This window comes from Panulirus ornatus, chromosome 37 (assembly GCF_036320965.1).
Source record: "Panulirus ornatus isolate Po-2019 chromosome 37, ASM3632096v1, whole genome shotgun sequence".
Taxonomy (NCBI): domain Eukaryota; kingdom Metazoa; phylum Arthropoda; class Malacostraca; order Decapoda; family Palinuridae; genus Panulirus; species Panulirus ornatus.
This window is the reverse complement of record NC_092260.1, coordinates 6,335,134-6,353,019: the sequence shown is the minus strand read 5'-3', so window position 1 is coordinate 6,353,019 and position 17,886 is coordinate 6,335,134. Positions and strand designations below refer to the sequence as shown.

General features: G+C 40.4%; 1 protein-coding gene across 6 annotated transcripts in view; it reads left to right on the top strand.

Annotated features, from left to right (window-relative positions):
* The window catches only part of LOC139760474 (uncharacterized), a 236,446-nt gene extending 219,152 nt beyond the window's left edge, over positions 1-17,294 (top strand). For all 6 annotated transcript variants that reach the window (XM_071683751.1, XM_071683749.1, XM_071683748.1 and 3 more), the window contains one exon: positions 14,315-17,294. In XM_071683751.1, coding sequence (XP_071539852.1) covers positions 14,315-15,485 — 1,171 coding nt within the window. In that variant the 3' untranslated portion in view covers positions 15,486-17,294. The remainder of the gene's footprint in view (positions 1-14,314) is intronic.
* Positions 17,295-17,886: the final 592 nt, after the last annotated feature.

Sequence of the window (17,886 nt, the reverse complement as noted above, 5' to 3'; positions counted from 1 at the left end):
ACTCTATCCATAGCCCACGCCTCGCAACCATACAACATTGTTGGAACCACTATTCCTTCAAACATACCCATTTTTGCTTTCCGAGATAATGTTCTCGACTTCCACACATTCTTCAAGGCTCCCAGGATATTGCCCCCTCCCCCACCCTATGATCCACTTCCACTTCCATGGTTTCCATCTGCTGCCAGATCCACTCCCAGATATCTAAAAACACTTTACTTCCTCCAGTTTTTCTCCTTTCAAACTTACCTCCCCGTTGACTTGACCCTCAAACCCTACTGTACCTAATTACCTTGCTCTTATTCACATTTACTCTTAACTTTCTTCTTTCACACACTTTACCAAACTCAGTCACCAGCTTCTGCAGTTTCTCACATGAATCAGCCACCAGCGCTGTATCATCAGCAAACAACAAACTGACTCACTTCCCAAGCTCTCTCATCCCCAACAGACTTCATACTTACCCCTCTTTCCAAAACTCTTGCATTTCACTCCCTAACAACCCCATCCATAAACAAATTAAACAACCATGGAGACATCACACACCCCTGCCGCAAACCTACATTCACTGAGAACCAATCACTTTCCTCTACTTCCTACACGTACACATGCCTTACATCCTCGATAAAAACTTTTCACTGCTTCTAACAACTTGCCTCCCACACCATATATTCTTAATACCTTCCACAGAGCATCTGTATCAACTCTATCATATATATATATATATATATATATATATATATATATATATATATATATACGTGTATATATATATATATATATATATATATATATTATATATATATATATATACGTATATATATATATATACGTATATATATATATATACGTATATATATATATATATATATATATATATATATATATATATATATATATATATATATATATATAATATACGTATATATATATATATATATATATAATATATATATATAATATATATATATATATATATATATATATATATATATATATATACGTGTAGGAAGAGAGGAAAGTGATTGGTTCTCAGTGAATGTAGGTTTGCGGCAGGGTGTGTGATGTCTCCATGGTTGTTTAATTTGTTTATGGATGGGGTTGTTAGGGAGGTAAATGCAAGAGTTTTGGAAAGAGGGGCAAGTATGAAGTCTGTTGGGGATGAGAGAGCTTGGGAAGTGAGTCAGTTGTTGTTCGCTGATGATACAGCGCTGGTGGCTGATTCATGTGAGAAACTGCAGAAGCTGGTGACTGAGTTTGGTAAAGAGTGTGGAAGAAGAAAATTAAGAGTAAATGTGAATAAGAGCAAGGTTATTAGGTACAGTAGGGTTGAGGGTCAAGTCAATTGGGAGGTGAGTAGTTTGAATGGAGAAAAACTAGAGGAAGTGAAGTGTTTTAGATATCTGGGAGTGGATCTGGCAGCAGATGGAACCATGGAAGCGGAAGTGGATCATAGGGTGGGGAGGGGGCGAAAATTTGGGGGCCTTGAAGAATGTGTGGAAGTCGAGAACATTATCTCGGAAAGCAAAAATGGGTATGTTTGAAGGAATAGTGGTTCCAACAATGTTGTATGGTTGCGAGGCGTGGGCTATGGATAGAGTTGTGCGCAGGAGGATGGATGTGCTGGAAATGAGATGTTTGAGGACAATGTGTGGTGTGAGGTGGTTTGATCGAGTGAGTAACGTAAGGTTAAGAGAGATGTGTGGAAATAAAAAGAGCGTGGTTGAGAGAGCAGAAGAGGGTGTTTTGAAGTGGTTTGGGCACATGGAGAGAATGAGTGAGGAAAGATTGACCAAGAGGATATATGTGTCAGAGGTGGAGGGAACGAGGAGAAGAGGGAGACCAAATTGGATGTGGAAAGATGGAGTGAAAAAGATTTTGTGTGATCGGGGCCTGAACATGCAGGAAGGTGAAAGGAGGGCAAGGAATAGAGTGAATTGGAGCGATGTGGTATACCGGGGTTGACGTGCTGTCAGTGGATTGAATCAAGGCATGTGAAGCGTCTGGGGTAAACCATGAAAAGCTGTGTAGGTATGTATATTTGCGTGTGTGGACGTATGTATATACATGTGTATGGGGGGGGGTTGGGCCATTTCTTTCGTCTCTTTCCTTGCGCTACCTCGCAAACGCGGGAGACAGCGACAAAGTATAATAAAAAAGAAAATAAATAATAAATATATATATATATATATATATATATATATATATATATATTATATATATATATATATATATATATATATAAATATATATATTTTTTTACAAAAGAAGGAACGGAGAGGGGGGCTGGGTGAGGACGTTCCCTCAGGGGCCCAGTCCTCTGTTCTTGGCGCTACCTCACTATCGTGGGAAATGGTGAATAGTATGAAAAAAAAAAAATATATATATTTATATGACTAGTTGGTAAGGTTATTTAATGTATGTATGACTCATGGTGAGGTGCCTGAGGATTGGCGGAATGCTTGCATAGTGCCATTGTACAAAGTCAAAGGGGATAAAAGGTTTTTTTTTTTTTCGCTGTCTCCTGCGTTTGGGAGGTAGCGCAAGGAAACAGACAAAAGAAATGGCCCAACCCACCCCCATACACATGTATATACATACGTCCACACACGCAAATATACATACCTACACAGCTTTCCATGGTTTACCCCAGACGCTTTACATGCCCTGATTCAATCCACTGACAGCACGTCAACCTCGGTATACCACATCGATCCACCCACCTCCGACACATATATCCTCTTGGTCAGTCTTTCCTCACTCATTCTCTCCATATGCCCAAACCATTTCAAAACACCCTCTTCTGCTCTCTCAACCACGCTCTTTTTATTTCCACACATCTCTCTTACCCTTACGTTACTTACTCGATCAAACCACCTCACACCACACATTGTCCTCAAACATCTCATTTCCAGCACATCCGTCCTCCTGCGCACAACTCTATCCATAGCCCACGCCTCGCAACCATACAACATTGTTGGAACCACTATTCCTTCAAACATAACCATTTTTGCTTTCCGAGATAATGTTCTCGACTTCCACACATTCTTCAAGGCTCCCAGGATATTCGCCCCCTCCCCCACCCTATAATCCACTTCCACTTCCATGGTTCCATCTGCTGCCAGATCCACTCCCAGATATCTAAAACACTTTACTTCCTCCAGTTTTTCTCCATTCAAACTTACCTCCCAGTTGACTTGACCCTCAAACCTACTGTACCTAATAACCTTGCTCTTATTCACATTAACTCTTAAGTTTCTTCTTTCACACACTTTACCAAACTCAGTCACCAGCTTCTGCAGTTTCTCACATGAATCAGCCACCAGCGCTGTATCATCAGCGAACAACAACTGACTCACTTCCCAAGCTCTCTCATCCCCAACAGACTTCATACTTGCCCCTCTTTCCAAAACTCTTGCATTTACATCCCTAACAATCCCATCCATAAACAAATTAAACAACCATGGAGACATCACACACCCCTGCCACAAACCTACATTCACTAAGAACCAATCACTTTCCTCTATTCCTACACGTACACATGCCTTACATCCTCGATAAAAACTTTTCACTGCTTCTAACAACTTGCCTCCCACACCATATATTCTTAATACCTTCCACAGAGCATCTCTATCAACTCTATCATATGCCTTCTCCAGATCCATAAATGCTACATACAAATCCATTTGCTTTTCTAAGTATTTCTCACATACATTCTTCAAAGCAAACACCTGATCCACACATCCTCTACCACTTCTGAAACCACACTGCTCTTCCCCAATCTGATGCTCTGTACATGCCTTCACCCTCTCAATCAATACCCTCCCATATAATTTACCTGGAATACTCAACAAACTTATACCTCTGTAATTTGAGCACTCACTCAAATTACGGAGGTATAAATTTGTTGAGTATTCCTAAGAAATTATATGGGAGGGTATTGATTGAGAGGGTGAAGGCATGTACAGAGCATCAGATTGGGGAAGAGCAGTGTGGTTTCAGAAGTGGTAGAGGATGTGTGGATCAGGTGTTTGCTTTGAAGAATGTATGTGAGAAATACTTAGAAAAGCAAATATATTTGTATATAGCATTTATGGATCTGGAGAAGGCATATGATAGAGTTGATAGAGATGCTCTGTGGAAGGTATTAAGAATATATGGTGTGGGAGGCAAGTTGTTAGAAGCAAAGAAAAGTTTTTATCGAGGATGTAAGGCATGTTTACGTGTAGGAAGACGAAAGTGATTGGTTCTCAGTGAATGTAGGTTTGCGGCAGGGGTTTGTGATGTCTCCATGGTTGTTTAATTTGTTTATGGATGGGGTTGTTAGGGAGGTGAATGCAAGAGTTTTGGAAAGAGGGGCAAGTATGCAGTCTGCTGTGGATGAGAGAGCTTGGGAAGTGAGTCAGTTGTTGTTCGCTGATGATACAGCACTGGTGGCAGATTCGGGTGAGAAACTGCAGAAGCTGGAGACTGAGTTTGGTAAAGTGTGTGAAAGAAGAAAGCTGAGATTGAATGTGAATAAGAGCAAGGTTATTAGGTACAGTAGGGTTTAGGGGCAAGTCAATTGGGAGGTAAGTTTGAATGGAGAAAAACTGGAGGAAGGGAAGTGTTTTACATATCTGGGAGTGGATTTGGCAGTGGATGGAACCATGGAAGGGGAAGTGAATCATAGGGTGGGGGAGAGGGCAAAAGTTCTGGGAGCATTGAAGAATGTGTGGAAGTCAAGAACATTATCTTGGAAAGCAAAAATGGGTATGTTTGAAGGAATAGTGGTTCCAACAATGTTATGTGGTTGCGAGGCGTGGGCTATGGATAGAGTTGTGTTGGAGGAGGGTGGATGTGCTGGAAATGAGAGATGTTTGAGGACAATATGTGGTGTGAGGTGGTTTGATCGAGTAAGTAATAATAGAGTAAGAGAGATGTGTGGTAATAAAAAGTGTGGTTGATAGAGCAGAAGAGGGTGTTTTGAAATGGTTTAGTCACATGGAGAGAATGAGTTAGGAAAGATTGACCAAGAGGATACATTTGTCAGGGGTGGAGGGAATGAGGAGAAGTGGGAGACCAAATTGGAGGTAGGAAGATGGAGTGAAAAAGATTTTGAGTGATCGGGGCCTGAACATGCAGGAGGGTGAAAGGCGTGCAAGGAATAGAGTGAATTAGAATGATGTGGTATACCGGGGTCAACGTGCTGTCAATGGATTGAACCAGGGCATGTGAAGCACCTGGGGTAAACCATGGAAAGTTCTGTGGGGCCTGGATGTAGAAAGGGAGCTGTGGTTTCGGTGCATTATTACATGACAGCTAGAAACTTAGTGTGAACAAATATGGCCTTTGTTGTCTTTTCCTAGCACTACCTCGCACACATGAGGGGGAGGAGGTTGTTATTTCATGTGTGGCGATTGGAATTAATAAAGGCAGACAGTATGAATTATGTACATGGCCCAACCCACCCCCATACACAATGTATATACATAAACGTCCACACACGCAAATATACATACCTATACATCTCAATGTACTCATATATATACACACACAGACACATACATATATACCCATGCACACAATTCACACTGCCTTTATTCATTCCCATCGCCACCTCGCCACACATGGAATACCATCCCCCTCCCCCCTCATGTGTGCAAGGTAGCACTAGGAAAAGACAACAAAGGCCCCATTCGTTCACACTCAGTCTCTAGCTGTCACGCAATAATGCCCGAAACCACAGCTCCCTTTCCACATCCAGGCCCCACACAACTTTCCATGCTTTACCCCAGAAGCTTCACATGCCCTGATTCAATCCACTGACAGCACGTCAACCTCAGTATACCACATCGATCCAATTCACTCTATTCCTTGCCCTCCTTTCACCCTCCTGCATGTTCAGGCCCCGATCACACAAAATCTTTTTCACTCCATCTTTCCACCTCCAATTTGGTCTCCCACTTCTCCTCGTTCCCTCCACCTCCGACACATATATCCTCTTGGTCAATCTTTCCTCACTCATTCTCTCCATGTGCCCAGACCATTTCAAAACACCCTCTTCTGCTCTCTCAACCATGCTCTTTTTATTTCCACACATCTCTCTTACCCTTACATTACTTACTCGATCAAACCACCTCACACCACACATTGTCCTCAAACATCTCATTTCCAGCACATCCACCCTCCTGCGCACAACTCAATCCATAGAGCTTGTAGATTTATGTGCTGAAAAAGGACTGGTGATTGGGAATACCTGGTTTAAAAAGCGAGATATACATAAGTATACGTATGTAAGTAGGAGAGATGGCCAGAGAGCGTTATTGGATTACGTGTTAATTGACAGCCGCGCGAAAGAGAGACTTTTGGATGTTAATGTGCTGAGAGGTGCAACTGGAGGGATGTCTGATCATTATCTTGTGGAGGCTAAGGTGAAGATTTGTATGGGTTTTCAGAAAAGAAGAGTGAATGTTGGGGTGAAGAGGGTGGTGAGAGTAAGTGAGCTTGGGAAGGAGACTTGTGTGAGGAAGTACCAGGAGAGACTGAGTACAGAATGGAAAAAGGTGAGAACAATGGAAGTAAGGGGAGTGGGGGAGGAATGGGATGTATTTAGGGAATCAGTGATGGATTGCGCAAAAGATGCTTGTGGCATGAGAAGAGTGGGAGGTGGGTTGATTAGAAAGGGTAGTGAGTGGTGGGATGAAGAAGTAAGATTATTAGTGAGAGAGAACAGAGAGGCATTTGGACGATTTTTGCAGAGAAAAAATGCAATTGAGTGGGAGATGTATAAAAGAAAGAGAGGAGGTCAAGAGAAAGGTGCAAGAGGTGAAAAAGAGGGCAAATGAGAGTTGGGGTGAGAGAGTATCATTAAATTTTAGGGAGAATAAAAAGATGTTCTGGAAGGAGGTAAATAAAGTGCGTAAGACAAGGGAGCAAATGGGAACTTCAGTGAAGGGTGCAGATGGGGAGGTGATAACAAGTAGTGGTGATGTGAGAAGGAGATGGAGTGAGTATTTTGAAGGTTTGTTGAATGTGTTTGATGATAGAGTGGCAGATATAGGGTGTTTTGGTCGAGGTGGTGTGCAAAGTGAGAGTGTTAGGGAAAATGATTTGGTAAACAGAGGAGAGGTAGTAAAAGCTTTGGGGAAGATGAAAGCCGGCAAGGCAGCAGGTTTGGATGGTATTGCCGTGGAATTTATTAAAAAAGGGGGTGACTGTATTGTTGACTGGTTTGTAAGGTTATTTAATGTATGTATGATTCATGGTGAGGTGCCTGAGGATTGGCGGTATGCGTGCATAGTGCCATTGCACAAGGGCAAAGGGGATACGAGTGAGTGCTCAAATTACAGAGGTATAAGTTTGTTGAGTATTCCTGGTAAATTGTATGGGAGGGTATTGATTGAGAGGGTGAAGGCATGTACAGGGCTTCAGATTGGGGAAGAGCATTGTGGTTTCAGAAGTGGTAGAGGATGTGTGGATCAGGTGTTTGCTTTGAAGAATGTATGTGAGAAATACTTAGAAAAGCAAATGGATTTGTATGTAGCATTTATGGATCTGGAGAAGGCATATGATAGAGTTGATAGAGATGCTCTGTGGAAGGTATTAAGAATATATGGTGTGGGAGGCAAGTTGTTAGAAGTGGTGAAAAGTTTTTATCGAGGATGTAAGGCATGTGTATGTGTAGGAAGAGAGGAAAGTGATTGGTTCTCAGTGAATGTAGGTTTGCAGCAGGGGTGTGTGATGTCTCCATGGTTGTTTAATTTGTTTATGGATGGGGTTGTTAGGGAGGTGAATGCAAGAGTTTTGGAAAGAGGGGCAAGTATGAAGTCTGTTGGGGATGAGAGAGCTTGGGAAGTGAGTCAGTTGTTGTTAGCTGATGATACAGCGCTGGTGGCTGATTCATGTGAGAAACTGCAGAAGCTGGTGACTGAGTTTGGTAAAGTGTGTGAAAGAAGAAAGTTAAGAGTAAATGTGAATAAGAGCAAGGTTATTAGGTACAGTAGGGTTGGGAGGAAGTAAAGTGTTTTAGATATCTGGGAGTGGATCTGGCAGCGGATGGAACCATGGAAGCGGAAGTGGATCATAGGGTGGGGGAGGGGGCGAAAATTCTGGGAGTCTTGAAGAATGTGTGGAAGTCAAGAATATTATCTCGGAAAGCAAAAATGGGTATGTTTGAAGGAATAGTGGTTCCAACAATGTTGTATGGTTGCGAGGTGTGGGCTATGGATAGAGTTGTGCGCAGGAGGATGGATGTGCTGGAAATGAGATGTTTGAGGACAATGTGTGGTGTGAGGTGGTTTGATCGAGTAAGTAACGTAAGGGTTAGAGAGATGTGTGGAAATAAAAAGAGCGTGGTTGAGAGAGCAGAAGAGGGTGTTTTGAAATGGTTTGGGCACATGGAGAGAATGAGTGAGGAAAGATTGACCAAGAGGATATATGTGTCGGAGGTGGAGGGAATGAGGAGAAGTGGGAAACCAAATTGGGGGTGGAAAGGTGGAGTGAAAAAGATTTTGTGTGATCTGGGCCTGAACATGCAGGAGGGTGAAAGGAGGGCGAGGAATAGAGTGAATTGGATCGATGTGGTATACCGGGGTTGACGTGCTGTCAGTGGGCTGAATCAGGGCATGTGAAGCGTCTGGGGTAAACCATGGAAAGCTGTGTAGGTATGTATATTTGCGTGTGTGGACGTATGTATATACATGTGTATGGGGGTGGGTTGGGCCATTTCTTTCGTCTGTTTCCTTGTGCTACCTCGCAAACGTGGGAGACCGACAAGGCAAAAAAAAAATATATATATATAATATATATATATATATATATATATATATATATATATATATATATATATATATATATATATATATTTAGAGCATTTAGACAAGAGGACAGAACCTTTGTGGGAAATCCTCGCATGGCCCCTTTCACTGTTTTTTTTTTTTTTTTTGAAAATTGAAAACGAGAGGAGAGGATTTGTTCTTTCACACACTTTACCAAACTCAGTCACCAGCTTCTGCAGTTTCTCACATGAATCAGCCACCAGCGCTGTATCATCAGCGAACAACAACTGACTCACTTCCCAAGCTCTCTCATCCCCAACGGACTTCATACTTGCCCCTCTTTCCAAAACTCTTGCATTCACCTCCCTAACAACCCCATCCATAAACAAATTAAACAACCATGGAGACATCACACACCCCTGCCGCAAACCTACACTCACTGAGAACCAATCACTTTCCTCTCTTCCTACACGTACACATGCCTTACATCCTTGATAAAAACTTTTCACTGCTTCTAACAACTTGCCTCCCACACCATATATTCTTAATACCTTCCACAGAGCAACTCTATCATATGCCTTCTCCAGATCCATAAATGCTACATACAAATCCATTTGCTTCTCTAAGTATTTCTCACATACATTCTTCAAAGCAAACTCCTAATCCACACATCCTCTACCACTTCTGAAACCATTATATATAATATATATATATATATATATATATATATAATATATATATATATATATATATATATATATATATATATATATTCTTTTCTTTTTCTTTTAAACTATTCGCCATTTCCCGCGTTAGCAAGGTAGCGTTAGGAACAGAGGACTGGGCCTTTTTTGGAATATCCTCACCTGGCCCCCTCTGTTCCTTCTTTTGGAAAATTAAAAAAAAAAAAAAAATGAGAGGGAGGATTTCCAGCCCCCCGCTCCCTCCCCTTTTAGTCGCCTTCTACGACACGCAGGGAATACGTGGGAAGTATTCTTAATCCCCTATCCCCAGGGATAATATATATATATATATATATATATATATATATAATAATATATAATATATATATATATATATATATATATATATATATATATATAATGGAAATGGTGAAGAGCTTGTAGATTTATGTGCTGAAAAAGGACTGGTGATTGGGAATACCTGGTTTAAAAAGCGAGATATACATAAGTATACGTATGTAAGTAGGAGAGATGGCCAGAGAGCGTTATTGGATTACATGTTAATTGACAGCCGTGCGAAAGAGAGACTTTTGGATGTTAATGTGCTGAGAGGTGCAACTGGAGGGATGTCTGATCATTATCTTGTGGAGGCTAAGGTGAAGATTTGTATGGTTTTCAGAAAAGAAGAGTGAATGTTGGGGTGAAGAGGGTGGTGAGAGTAAGTGAGCTTGGGAAGGAGACTTGTGTGAGGAAGTACCAGGAGAGACTTAGTACAGAATGGAAAAAGGTGAGAACAATGGAAGTAAGGGGAGTGGGGGTGGAATGGGATGTATTTAGGGAATCAGTGATGGATTGCGCAAAAGATGCTTGTGGCATGAGAAGAGTGGGAGGTGGGTTGATTAGAAAGGGTAGTGAGTGGTGGGATGAAGAAGTAAGATTATTAGTGAGAGAGAAGAGAAAGGCATTGGGACGATTTTTGCAGGGAAATAATGCAAATGAGTGAGAGAGGTATAAAAGGAAGAAGCAGGAGGTCAAGTGAAAGGTGCAACAGGTGAAAAAGAGGGCAAATGAGAGTTGGGGTGAGAGAGTATCATTAAATTTCAGGGAGAATAAAAAGATGTTTTGGAAGGAGGTAAATAAATTGCGTAAGACAAGGGAGCAAATGGGAACTTCAGTGAAGGGGGCTAATGGGGAGGTGATAACAAGTAGTGGTGATGTGAGAAGGAGATGGAGTGAGTATTTTCAAGGTTTGTTGAATGCGTTTGATGATAGAGTGGCAGATGTGGGGTGTCTTGGTCGAGGTGGTGTGCAAAAGTGAGAGGGTTAGGGAAAATGATTTGGTAAATAGAGAAGAGGTAGTAAAAGCTTTACGGAAGATGAAAGCCGGCAAAGCAGCAGGTTTGGATGGCATTGCAGTGGAATTTATTAAAAAAGGGGGTGACTGTATTGTTGACTGGTTTGTAAGGTTATTTAATGTATGTATGATTCATGGTGAGGTGCCTGAGGATTGGCGGAATGCTTGCATAGTGCCATTGTACAAAGCAAAGGGGATAAGAGTGAGTGCTCAAATTACAGAGGTATAAGTTTGTTGAGTATTCCTGGTAAATTATATGGGAGGGTATTGATTGAGAGGGTGAAGGCATGTACAGAGCATCAGATTGGGGAAGAGCAGTGTGGTTTCAGAAGTGGTAGAGGATGTGTGGATCAGGTGTTTGCTTTGAAGAATGTATGCGAGAAATACTTAGAAAAACAAATGGATTTGTATGTAGCATTTATGGATTTGGAGAAGGCATATGATAGAGTTGATAGAGATGCTCTGTGGAAGGTATTAATAATATATGGTGTGGGAGGCAAGTTGTTAGAAGCAGTGAAAAGTTTTTATCGAGGATGTAAGGCATGTGTACGTGTAGGAAGAGAGAAAAGTGATTGGTTCTCAGTGAATGTAGGTTTGCGGCAGGGGTGTATGATGTCTCCATGGTTGTTTAATTTGTTTATAGATGGGGTTGTTAAGGAGGTGAATGCAAGAGTTTTGGAAAGAGGGGCAAGTATGCAGTCTGTTGTGGATGAGAGAGCTTGGGAAGTGAGTCAGTTGTTGTTCGCTGATGATACAGCGCTGGTGGCTGATTCATGAAAGAAACTGCAGAAGCTGGTGACTGAGTTTGGTAAAGTGTGTGAAAGAAGAAAGTTAAGAGTAAATGTGAATAAGAGCAAGTTTATTAGGTATAGTAGGGTTGAGGGTCAAGTCAATTGGGAGGTAAGTTTGAATGGAGAAAAACTGGAGGAAGTAAAGTGTTTTAGATATCTGGGAGTGGATGTGGCAGCGGATTGAACCATGGAAGCGGAAGTGAATCATAGGGTGGGGGAGGGGGCGAAAATTCATTGGGAAGTCCTTGAGGAATGTGGATCGAGAACTGGTATGTTGGAGAGAAATGTTGAGAATGTGGTATGTTGTAGGCGTGGTATGGATAGATGTGAGGAGGGTGGATGTGCTGGAAATGAGATGTTGAGGAAAAAATATATATATATATATATATAAATATATAAATATATATATTATATATATATATATATATATATGGACGATTTTTGCAGGGAAAAAATGCAATTGAGTGGGAGATGTATAAAAGAAAGAGACAGGAGATCAAGAGAAAGGTGCAACAGGTGAAAAAGAGGGCAAATGAGAGTTGGGGTGAGAGAGTATCATTAAATTTTAGGGAGAATAAAAAGATGTTCTGGAAGGAGGTAAATAAAGTGCGTAAGACAAGGGAGCAAATGGGAACTTCAGTGAAGGGCGCAAATGGGGAGGTGATAACAAGTAGCGGTGATGTGAGAAGGAGATGGAGTGAGTATTTTCAAGGTTTGTTGAATGTGTTTGATGATAGAGTGGCAGATATAGGGTGTTTTGGTCGAGGTGGTGTGCAAAGTGAGAGGGTTAGGGAAAATGATTTGGTAAACAGAGAAGAGGTAGTAAAAGCTTTGCGGAAGATGAAAGCCGGCAAGGCAGCAGGTTTGGATGGTATTGCAGTGGAATATATTAAAAAAGGGGGTGACTGTATTGTTGATTGGTTGGTAAGTTTATTTAATTTATGTATGACTCATGGTGAGGTGCCTGAGGATTGGCAGAATGCGTGCATAGTGCCATTGTACAAAGGCAAAGGGGATAAGAGTGAGTGCTCAAATTACAGAGGTATAAGTTTGTTGAGTATTCCTGGTAAATTATATGGGAGGGTATTGATTGAGAGGGTGAAGGCATTTACAGAGCATCAGATTGGGGAAGAGCAGAAGGGGTAGAGGATGTGTGGATCAGGTGTTTGCTTTGAAGAATGTATGTGAGAAATACTTAGAAAAGCAAATGGATTTGTATGTAGCATTTATGGATCTGGAGAAGGCATATGATAGAGTTGATAGAGATGCTCTGTGGAAGGTATTAAGAATATATGGTGTGGGAGGCAAGTTGTTAGAAGCAGTGAAAAGTTTTTATCGAGGATGTAAGGCATGTGTACGTGTAGGAAGAGAGGAAAGTGATTGGTTCTCAGTGACTGTAGGTTTGCGGCAGGGGTGTGTGATGTCTCCATGGTTGTTTAATTTGTTTATGGATGTGGTTGTTAGGGAGGTGAATGCAAGAGTTTTGGAAAGAGGGGCAAGTATGAAGTCTGTTGTGGATGAGAGAGCTTGGGAAGTGAGTCAGTTGTTGTTCGCTGATGATACAGCGCTGGTGGCTGATTCATGAAAGAAACTGCAGAAGCTGGTGACTGAGTTTGGTAAAGTGTGTGAAAGAAGAAAGTTAAGAGTAAATGTGAATAAGAGCAAGGTTATTAGGTACAGTAGGGTTGAGGGTCAAGTCAATTGGGAGGTAAGTTTGAATGGAGAAAAACTGGAGGAAGTAAAGTGTTTTAGATATCTGGGAGTGGATCTGGCAGCGGATGGAACCATGGAAGCGGAAGTGAATCATAGGGTGGGGGAAGGGGCGAAAATCCTGGGAGCCTTGAAGAATGTGTGGAAGTCGAGAACATTATCTCGGAAAGCAAAAATGGGTATGTTTGAGGGAATAGTGGTTCCAACAATGTTGTATGGTTGCGAGGCGTGGGCTATGGATAGAGTTGTGCGCAGGAGGGTGGATGTGCTGGAAATGAGATGTTTGAGGACAATGTGTGGTGTGAGGTGGTTTGATCGAGTAAGTAATGTAAGGGTAAGAGAGATGTGTGGAAATAAAAAGAGCGTGGTTGAGAGAGCAGAAGAGGGTGTTTTGAAATGGTTTGGGCACATGGAGAGAATGAGTGAGGAAAGATTGACCAAGAGGATATATGTGGTGGAGGTGGAGGGAACGAGGAGAAGTGGGAGACCAACCCCGGTATACCACATCGATCCAATTCACTCTCTTCCTTGCCTGCCTTTCACCCTCCTGCATGTTCAGGCCCTGATCATTCAAAATCTTTTTCACTCCATCTTTCCACCTCCAATAAAGCAAAATCAATATAAATAAATAATGAATATATATATATATATATATATATATATATATAATATATATATATATATATATATATATATATATATATATATATACATACTGTAAGTATGAATTTTGTTTGATTATGGTGTATTGAAGTTGAAAGAATTTTATGTGGTATTGAATTTTTTTACTTGAAATACCTTTAGTAATAGTTACTAGTTCAGCATAAACATTAATGTGCCCTTATCTTGTATGGATCATTAACTTATTATAGGAAAATGGTATTTTCATGTACACATAAAGTTCTTTATGAGATTTGTTAGATATCTGTGGTGTATTTGAACCTTCAGCATATATATTGGAAACACTAAGATAATGTATGAGTATTTTACTAATATAAAAAATCTACCTTTTGGCAGATATGAAAAACCTTTACAAGAACCATCTCCCAAGAGATTGAAAACAGATGGTGCAAGGGTTAATGGAGCCAGTTCAAGAGAAAAAGATAATGGACGGCCGTCTGTAATCCAAGAAACCCCAGTAACCAAGGCAACCTTACCAGCAGTACCTGGACTTGTTCCTGCCGATGTATTAAGACAAATGAACCTTCTAGACCCCAGTGCCAAGCTACTCCTTCCAGCACACCAGAGCAACAAAACAATCAGTGCGCTGGCACAGCTCTTACCCCAGACTAGTATCTTCCCAGCACCAGTCCCAGCAGCACATCAGCACCACATAACTAAGTCTCCCCGGGATCCCATCAGACCTGATCCTCCAAGGGTCTTCCAGTCACCGTCTGTGTATTCGCAGTCCAAACACATGTATGGTAAACCTACCACAGATGTTAAAGACATAAGTAAAGACAGTAAAAGTTCCAGTCCAGAAATAGAAATTCTGGATCTTAGTCGTGCATCAGGAAACAAAAATGGTAGATCTTCTAAAACAGAGAGACCAGAAATAGAACTTTTAGATTTGTCTACCAGGCGTGATATAACAGTGTCCTCAGTTTCTAAACCAGGTCCAAGTAAAAACTGTAATACTGGTAGGATTCCTCCACCTCATGTGAGCATAAAATCCTCAGATCCCCCCTCTAAACAGTCACCCAGTAAACATCCAGGACCAGCAAGTGCAGCTGCTTCAGCAGCATTGGCAGCTGTTGCAACACAGGGCTTGCCATCAGGACTAGGAGGTCTTCCGCTCAACCCTGCAGCACTACTCCCGTACCTGTCACCCATGCTAGCTCCTGGGGTTAAACCAAACTCTGGAGCTGGGGGTGCTCCTCTTTCAATGTTTTCCTATATGGACCCTACTGCCCTTGCTGCCTATTACAGTATGTTGCCTCAGAGTATAATTCCTACAACTAGTAGTGGGGGGAGTAGTAGTGGGGGATCAGCAGCAGTTCAACATATGGCAGCAGCTCAGCTACAACTTGGTTCATTAGGGCTTTCAGGTTTATCAGCTTTGTCACCTGATGCTTTAGCAAACCTGGGCATGTACAAGAACTTCCTTCCCCAGGGGAACCTTCCTGCCCCACACTTCCTTTCGGGTCTCATGTCACCACACAACCATAACCCGCCCAGCAGTAAGTAACAGTATCAACACAACCAAATTAATCACCTCACACATCATTTTCTCGTATGACATTCATACTTATGAATCCCAGTTGTACTCCATATTTATTCTTTCTCGTATAACTCATTCTTTTCATCATAGTTCCTCTTTGTTGTATCACTCTTAGCTCTGTCTCCTTTATGGAGTACAGTTAATTCCTTGTATACCTATAGATTTCTTCTTAAACACTTCTGTTTACAATAACTGTATATTTATCTTTGTCCTCTGTATCTTGCCTCTAACGCCACTCCTTTTTCATGAATATTTACTGTTCCATTTCATACATCCATGTACTCCATTCATCATTTTAACCACACAGCCATCACACCATTGCTCACCACATCACCATTACCACAGCCCTGGGAATCCCACTGATTGTGTCACTGAGTAAGTGTACCAGGTTTGCTGTTGTGCACCTGGAGAGATTTAAGAAACTAATTTTTCATGGTATTCTAATTTTAATTGTTGTGCCACTTAACATTACAAACTTTTTAATTATTTAACCATGTTCATATTCTCTTTCTTCTCAATAACTTTTTCATATGAAAAATTAACTTTGTATAATTATGTAGAACACTTGCTGTGAATCATACATATATTTTTTGTATGGATGATTTACTAATGGGTTTTATGAAATTCATAGTGTCTTAATTGTAAATGTTTTCATAATGTGTTTGTTCGTTGCTATCTTTTTTATCATGTGCAGTCCATTAGTATCTGGCAGTATGTACACTTTTCTAATATTTATATTTGTTTTTAAAGAGTTTAGATGAAATATAGGATAACTTGAAAAATAAGTTTTTTAAAAAAGAAAAGCTTAGATGCCATGGGATGAGGGGCTCTTTTGGTACCTGGTTTAGAATAAGATTTTCTTGGGTTCAGTAAGTGCCTAGTTTGGTTTTTCTTCCTTTTTCTAATTATAACAGGGAAGTATTTGTGTGATGTAAATAAGTACAGTGATTCATTTCTTCATTCTTTTTTAATTTTTTATGATAAAATAAAATACTAGTTTAATTTTTTTGAAATAAAATTTTGTAGTCATAGCCAGAAAGACAAATGCTTAGCTGTGGTTTACAAGAAAACAGGAAACTGGTAATTAAGTATCAGTTCCTGGATCAAGTTACGAGTTTGATTGCGACTACCTCGAGTGTCAAGATGTACATTCAGAAGCTCACTCAGGAGGTTAAAGAATGACAATGGAACAGGGGATTATAATGATCAGAAAAAGTATATCCAGTCATATAAACCTGCACAATCAGTACAGAAAACAAAAAGTATTTAGTGCTGTGCTACCCAAATGGGTAAAGATTCAGAATATGTCTGTCTGAGAAACACCTTTGGATAAACTTGTTAGAAACTTTTTGATCATTATGTATTCATTGTTCTGTTATCAGTGATTTGCCTCAAGTAGTGAGTAATTTGTTTCTCCATGAGAATCTTTTAAGTACTTTTAACTTGTAGATATGTGTATGTTGAATAAAGAATGGTCCTTCCATAAGTGTTATACCATATCTCTTGATTGACCAAAGATTTCCTCAATATCATTCATTCATTGTATATACTTGTGCAAATCTTGATTTACATAATTTGTACATAATGGAAGTATTACCCTAATAGAAAGGACCAAGTAACATTAGTAAAATGAACGGGGTAACTGGAAGGCGATGTAGTCTACCAATACCTGACCTGTACTTTTTCTTCTGAAGACTTTGGCAATTCTTACCTGAAGCATTACCTTTTGTACCAATGTAAGAAAAACATTGATGTAATAAACAACTTTGAGTAAAAGGAAGTTTTTAACATAACCTATAACTTCTAAGTCACTCACTGATTTTGTAATAGTTTTCTTTGCTCTTTAACCTTAAAAAAAAGGATTACCCTTCCACTGATAACTTTAGGGCCATTTTAGTACAATATCACCATGTGATCTACCACATGCTTTCACAATTATAATTTTCTTCAAAGAAGAGTACTGTCTCAATTCATTGTTACAGTATTCTCTTTTATGTTTTTCTGTAGCTGACAATGAACCATGGGGACCTGAGCCTTGAGACCTATCATACAAGAGGTCACAATATGGAAAGTCAGAACTATCTCACTTCAATCAACAGCCTCATATCTTTGTTTTTGTGATGAGAGTTTCAAAGATGAAAAGGAGTTGCAGAAGGTTGTGTGTCATATGATGTGTGTAAACATAGGCAACTGAAGGCAAAGGCAAATTAAAGTAAAGCAATGATGTTTGAAAGGAAACAGAGTGAAAACATATTCTGCAAAACCGTAAAGCATGAAAAAGGGTGTTACAGATATGTGGGGAGAATGACAGGAAGAGGTGTGAAGATTCAAGTATTTAGGAGCTATCCTGGGTAAGTTTGGTGATAAT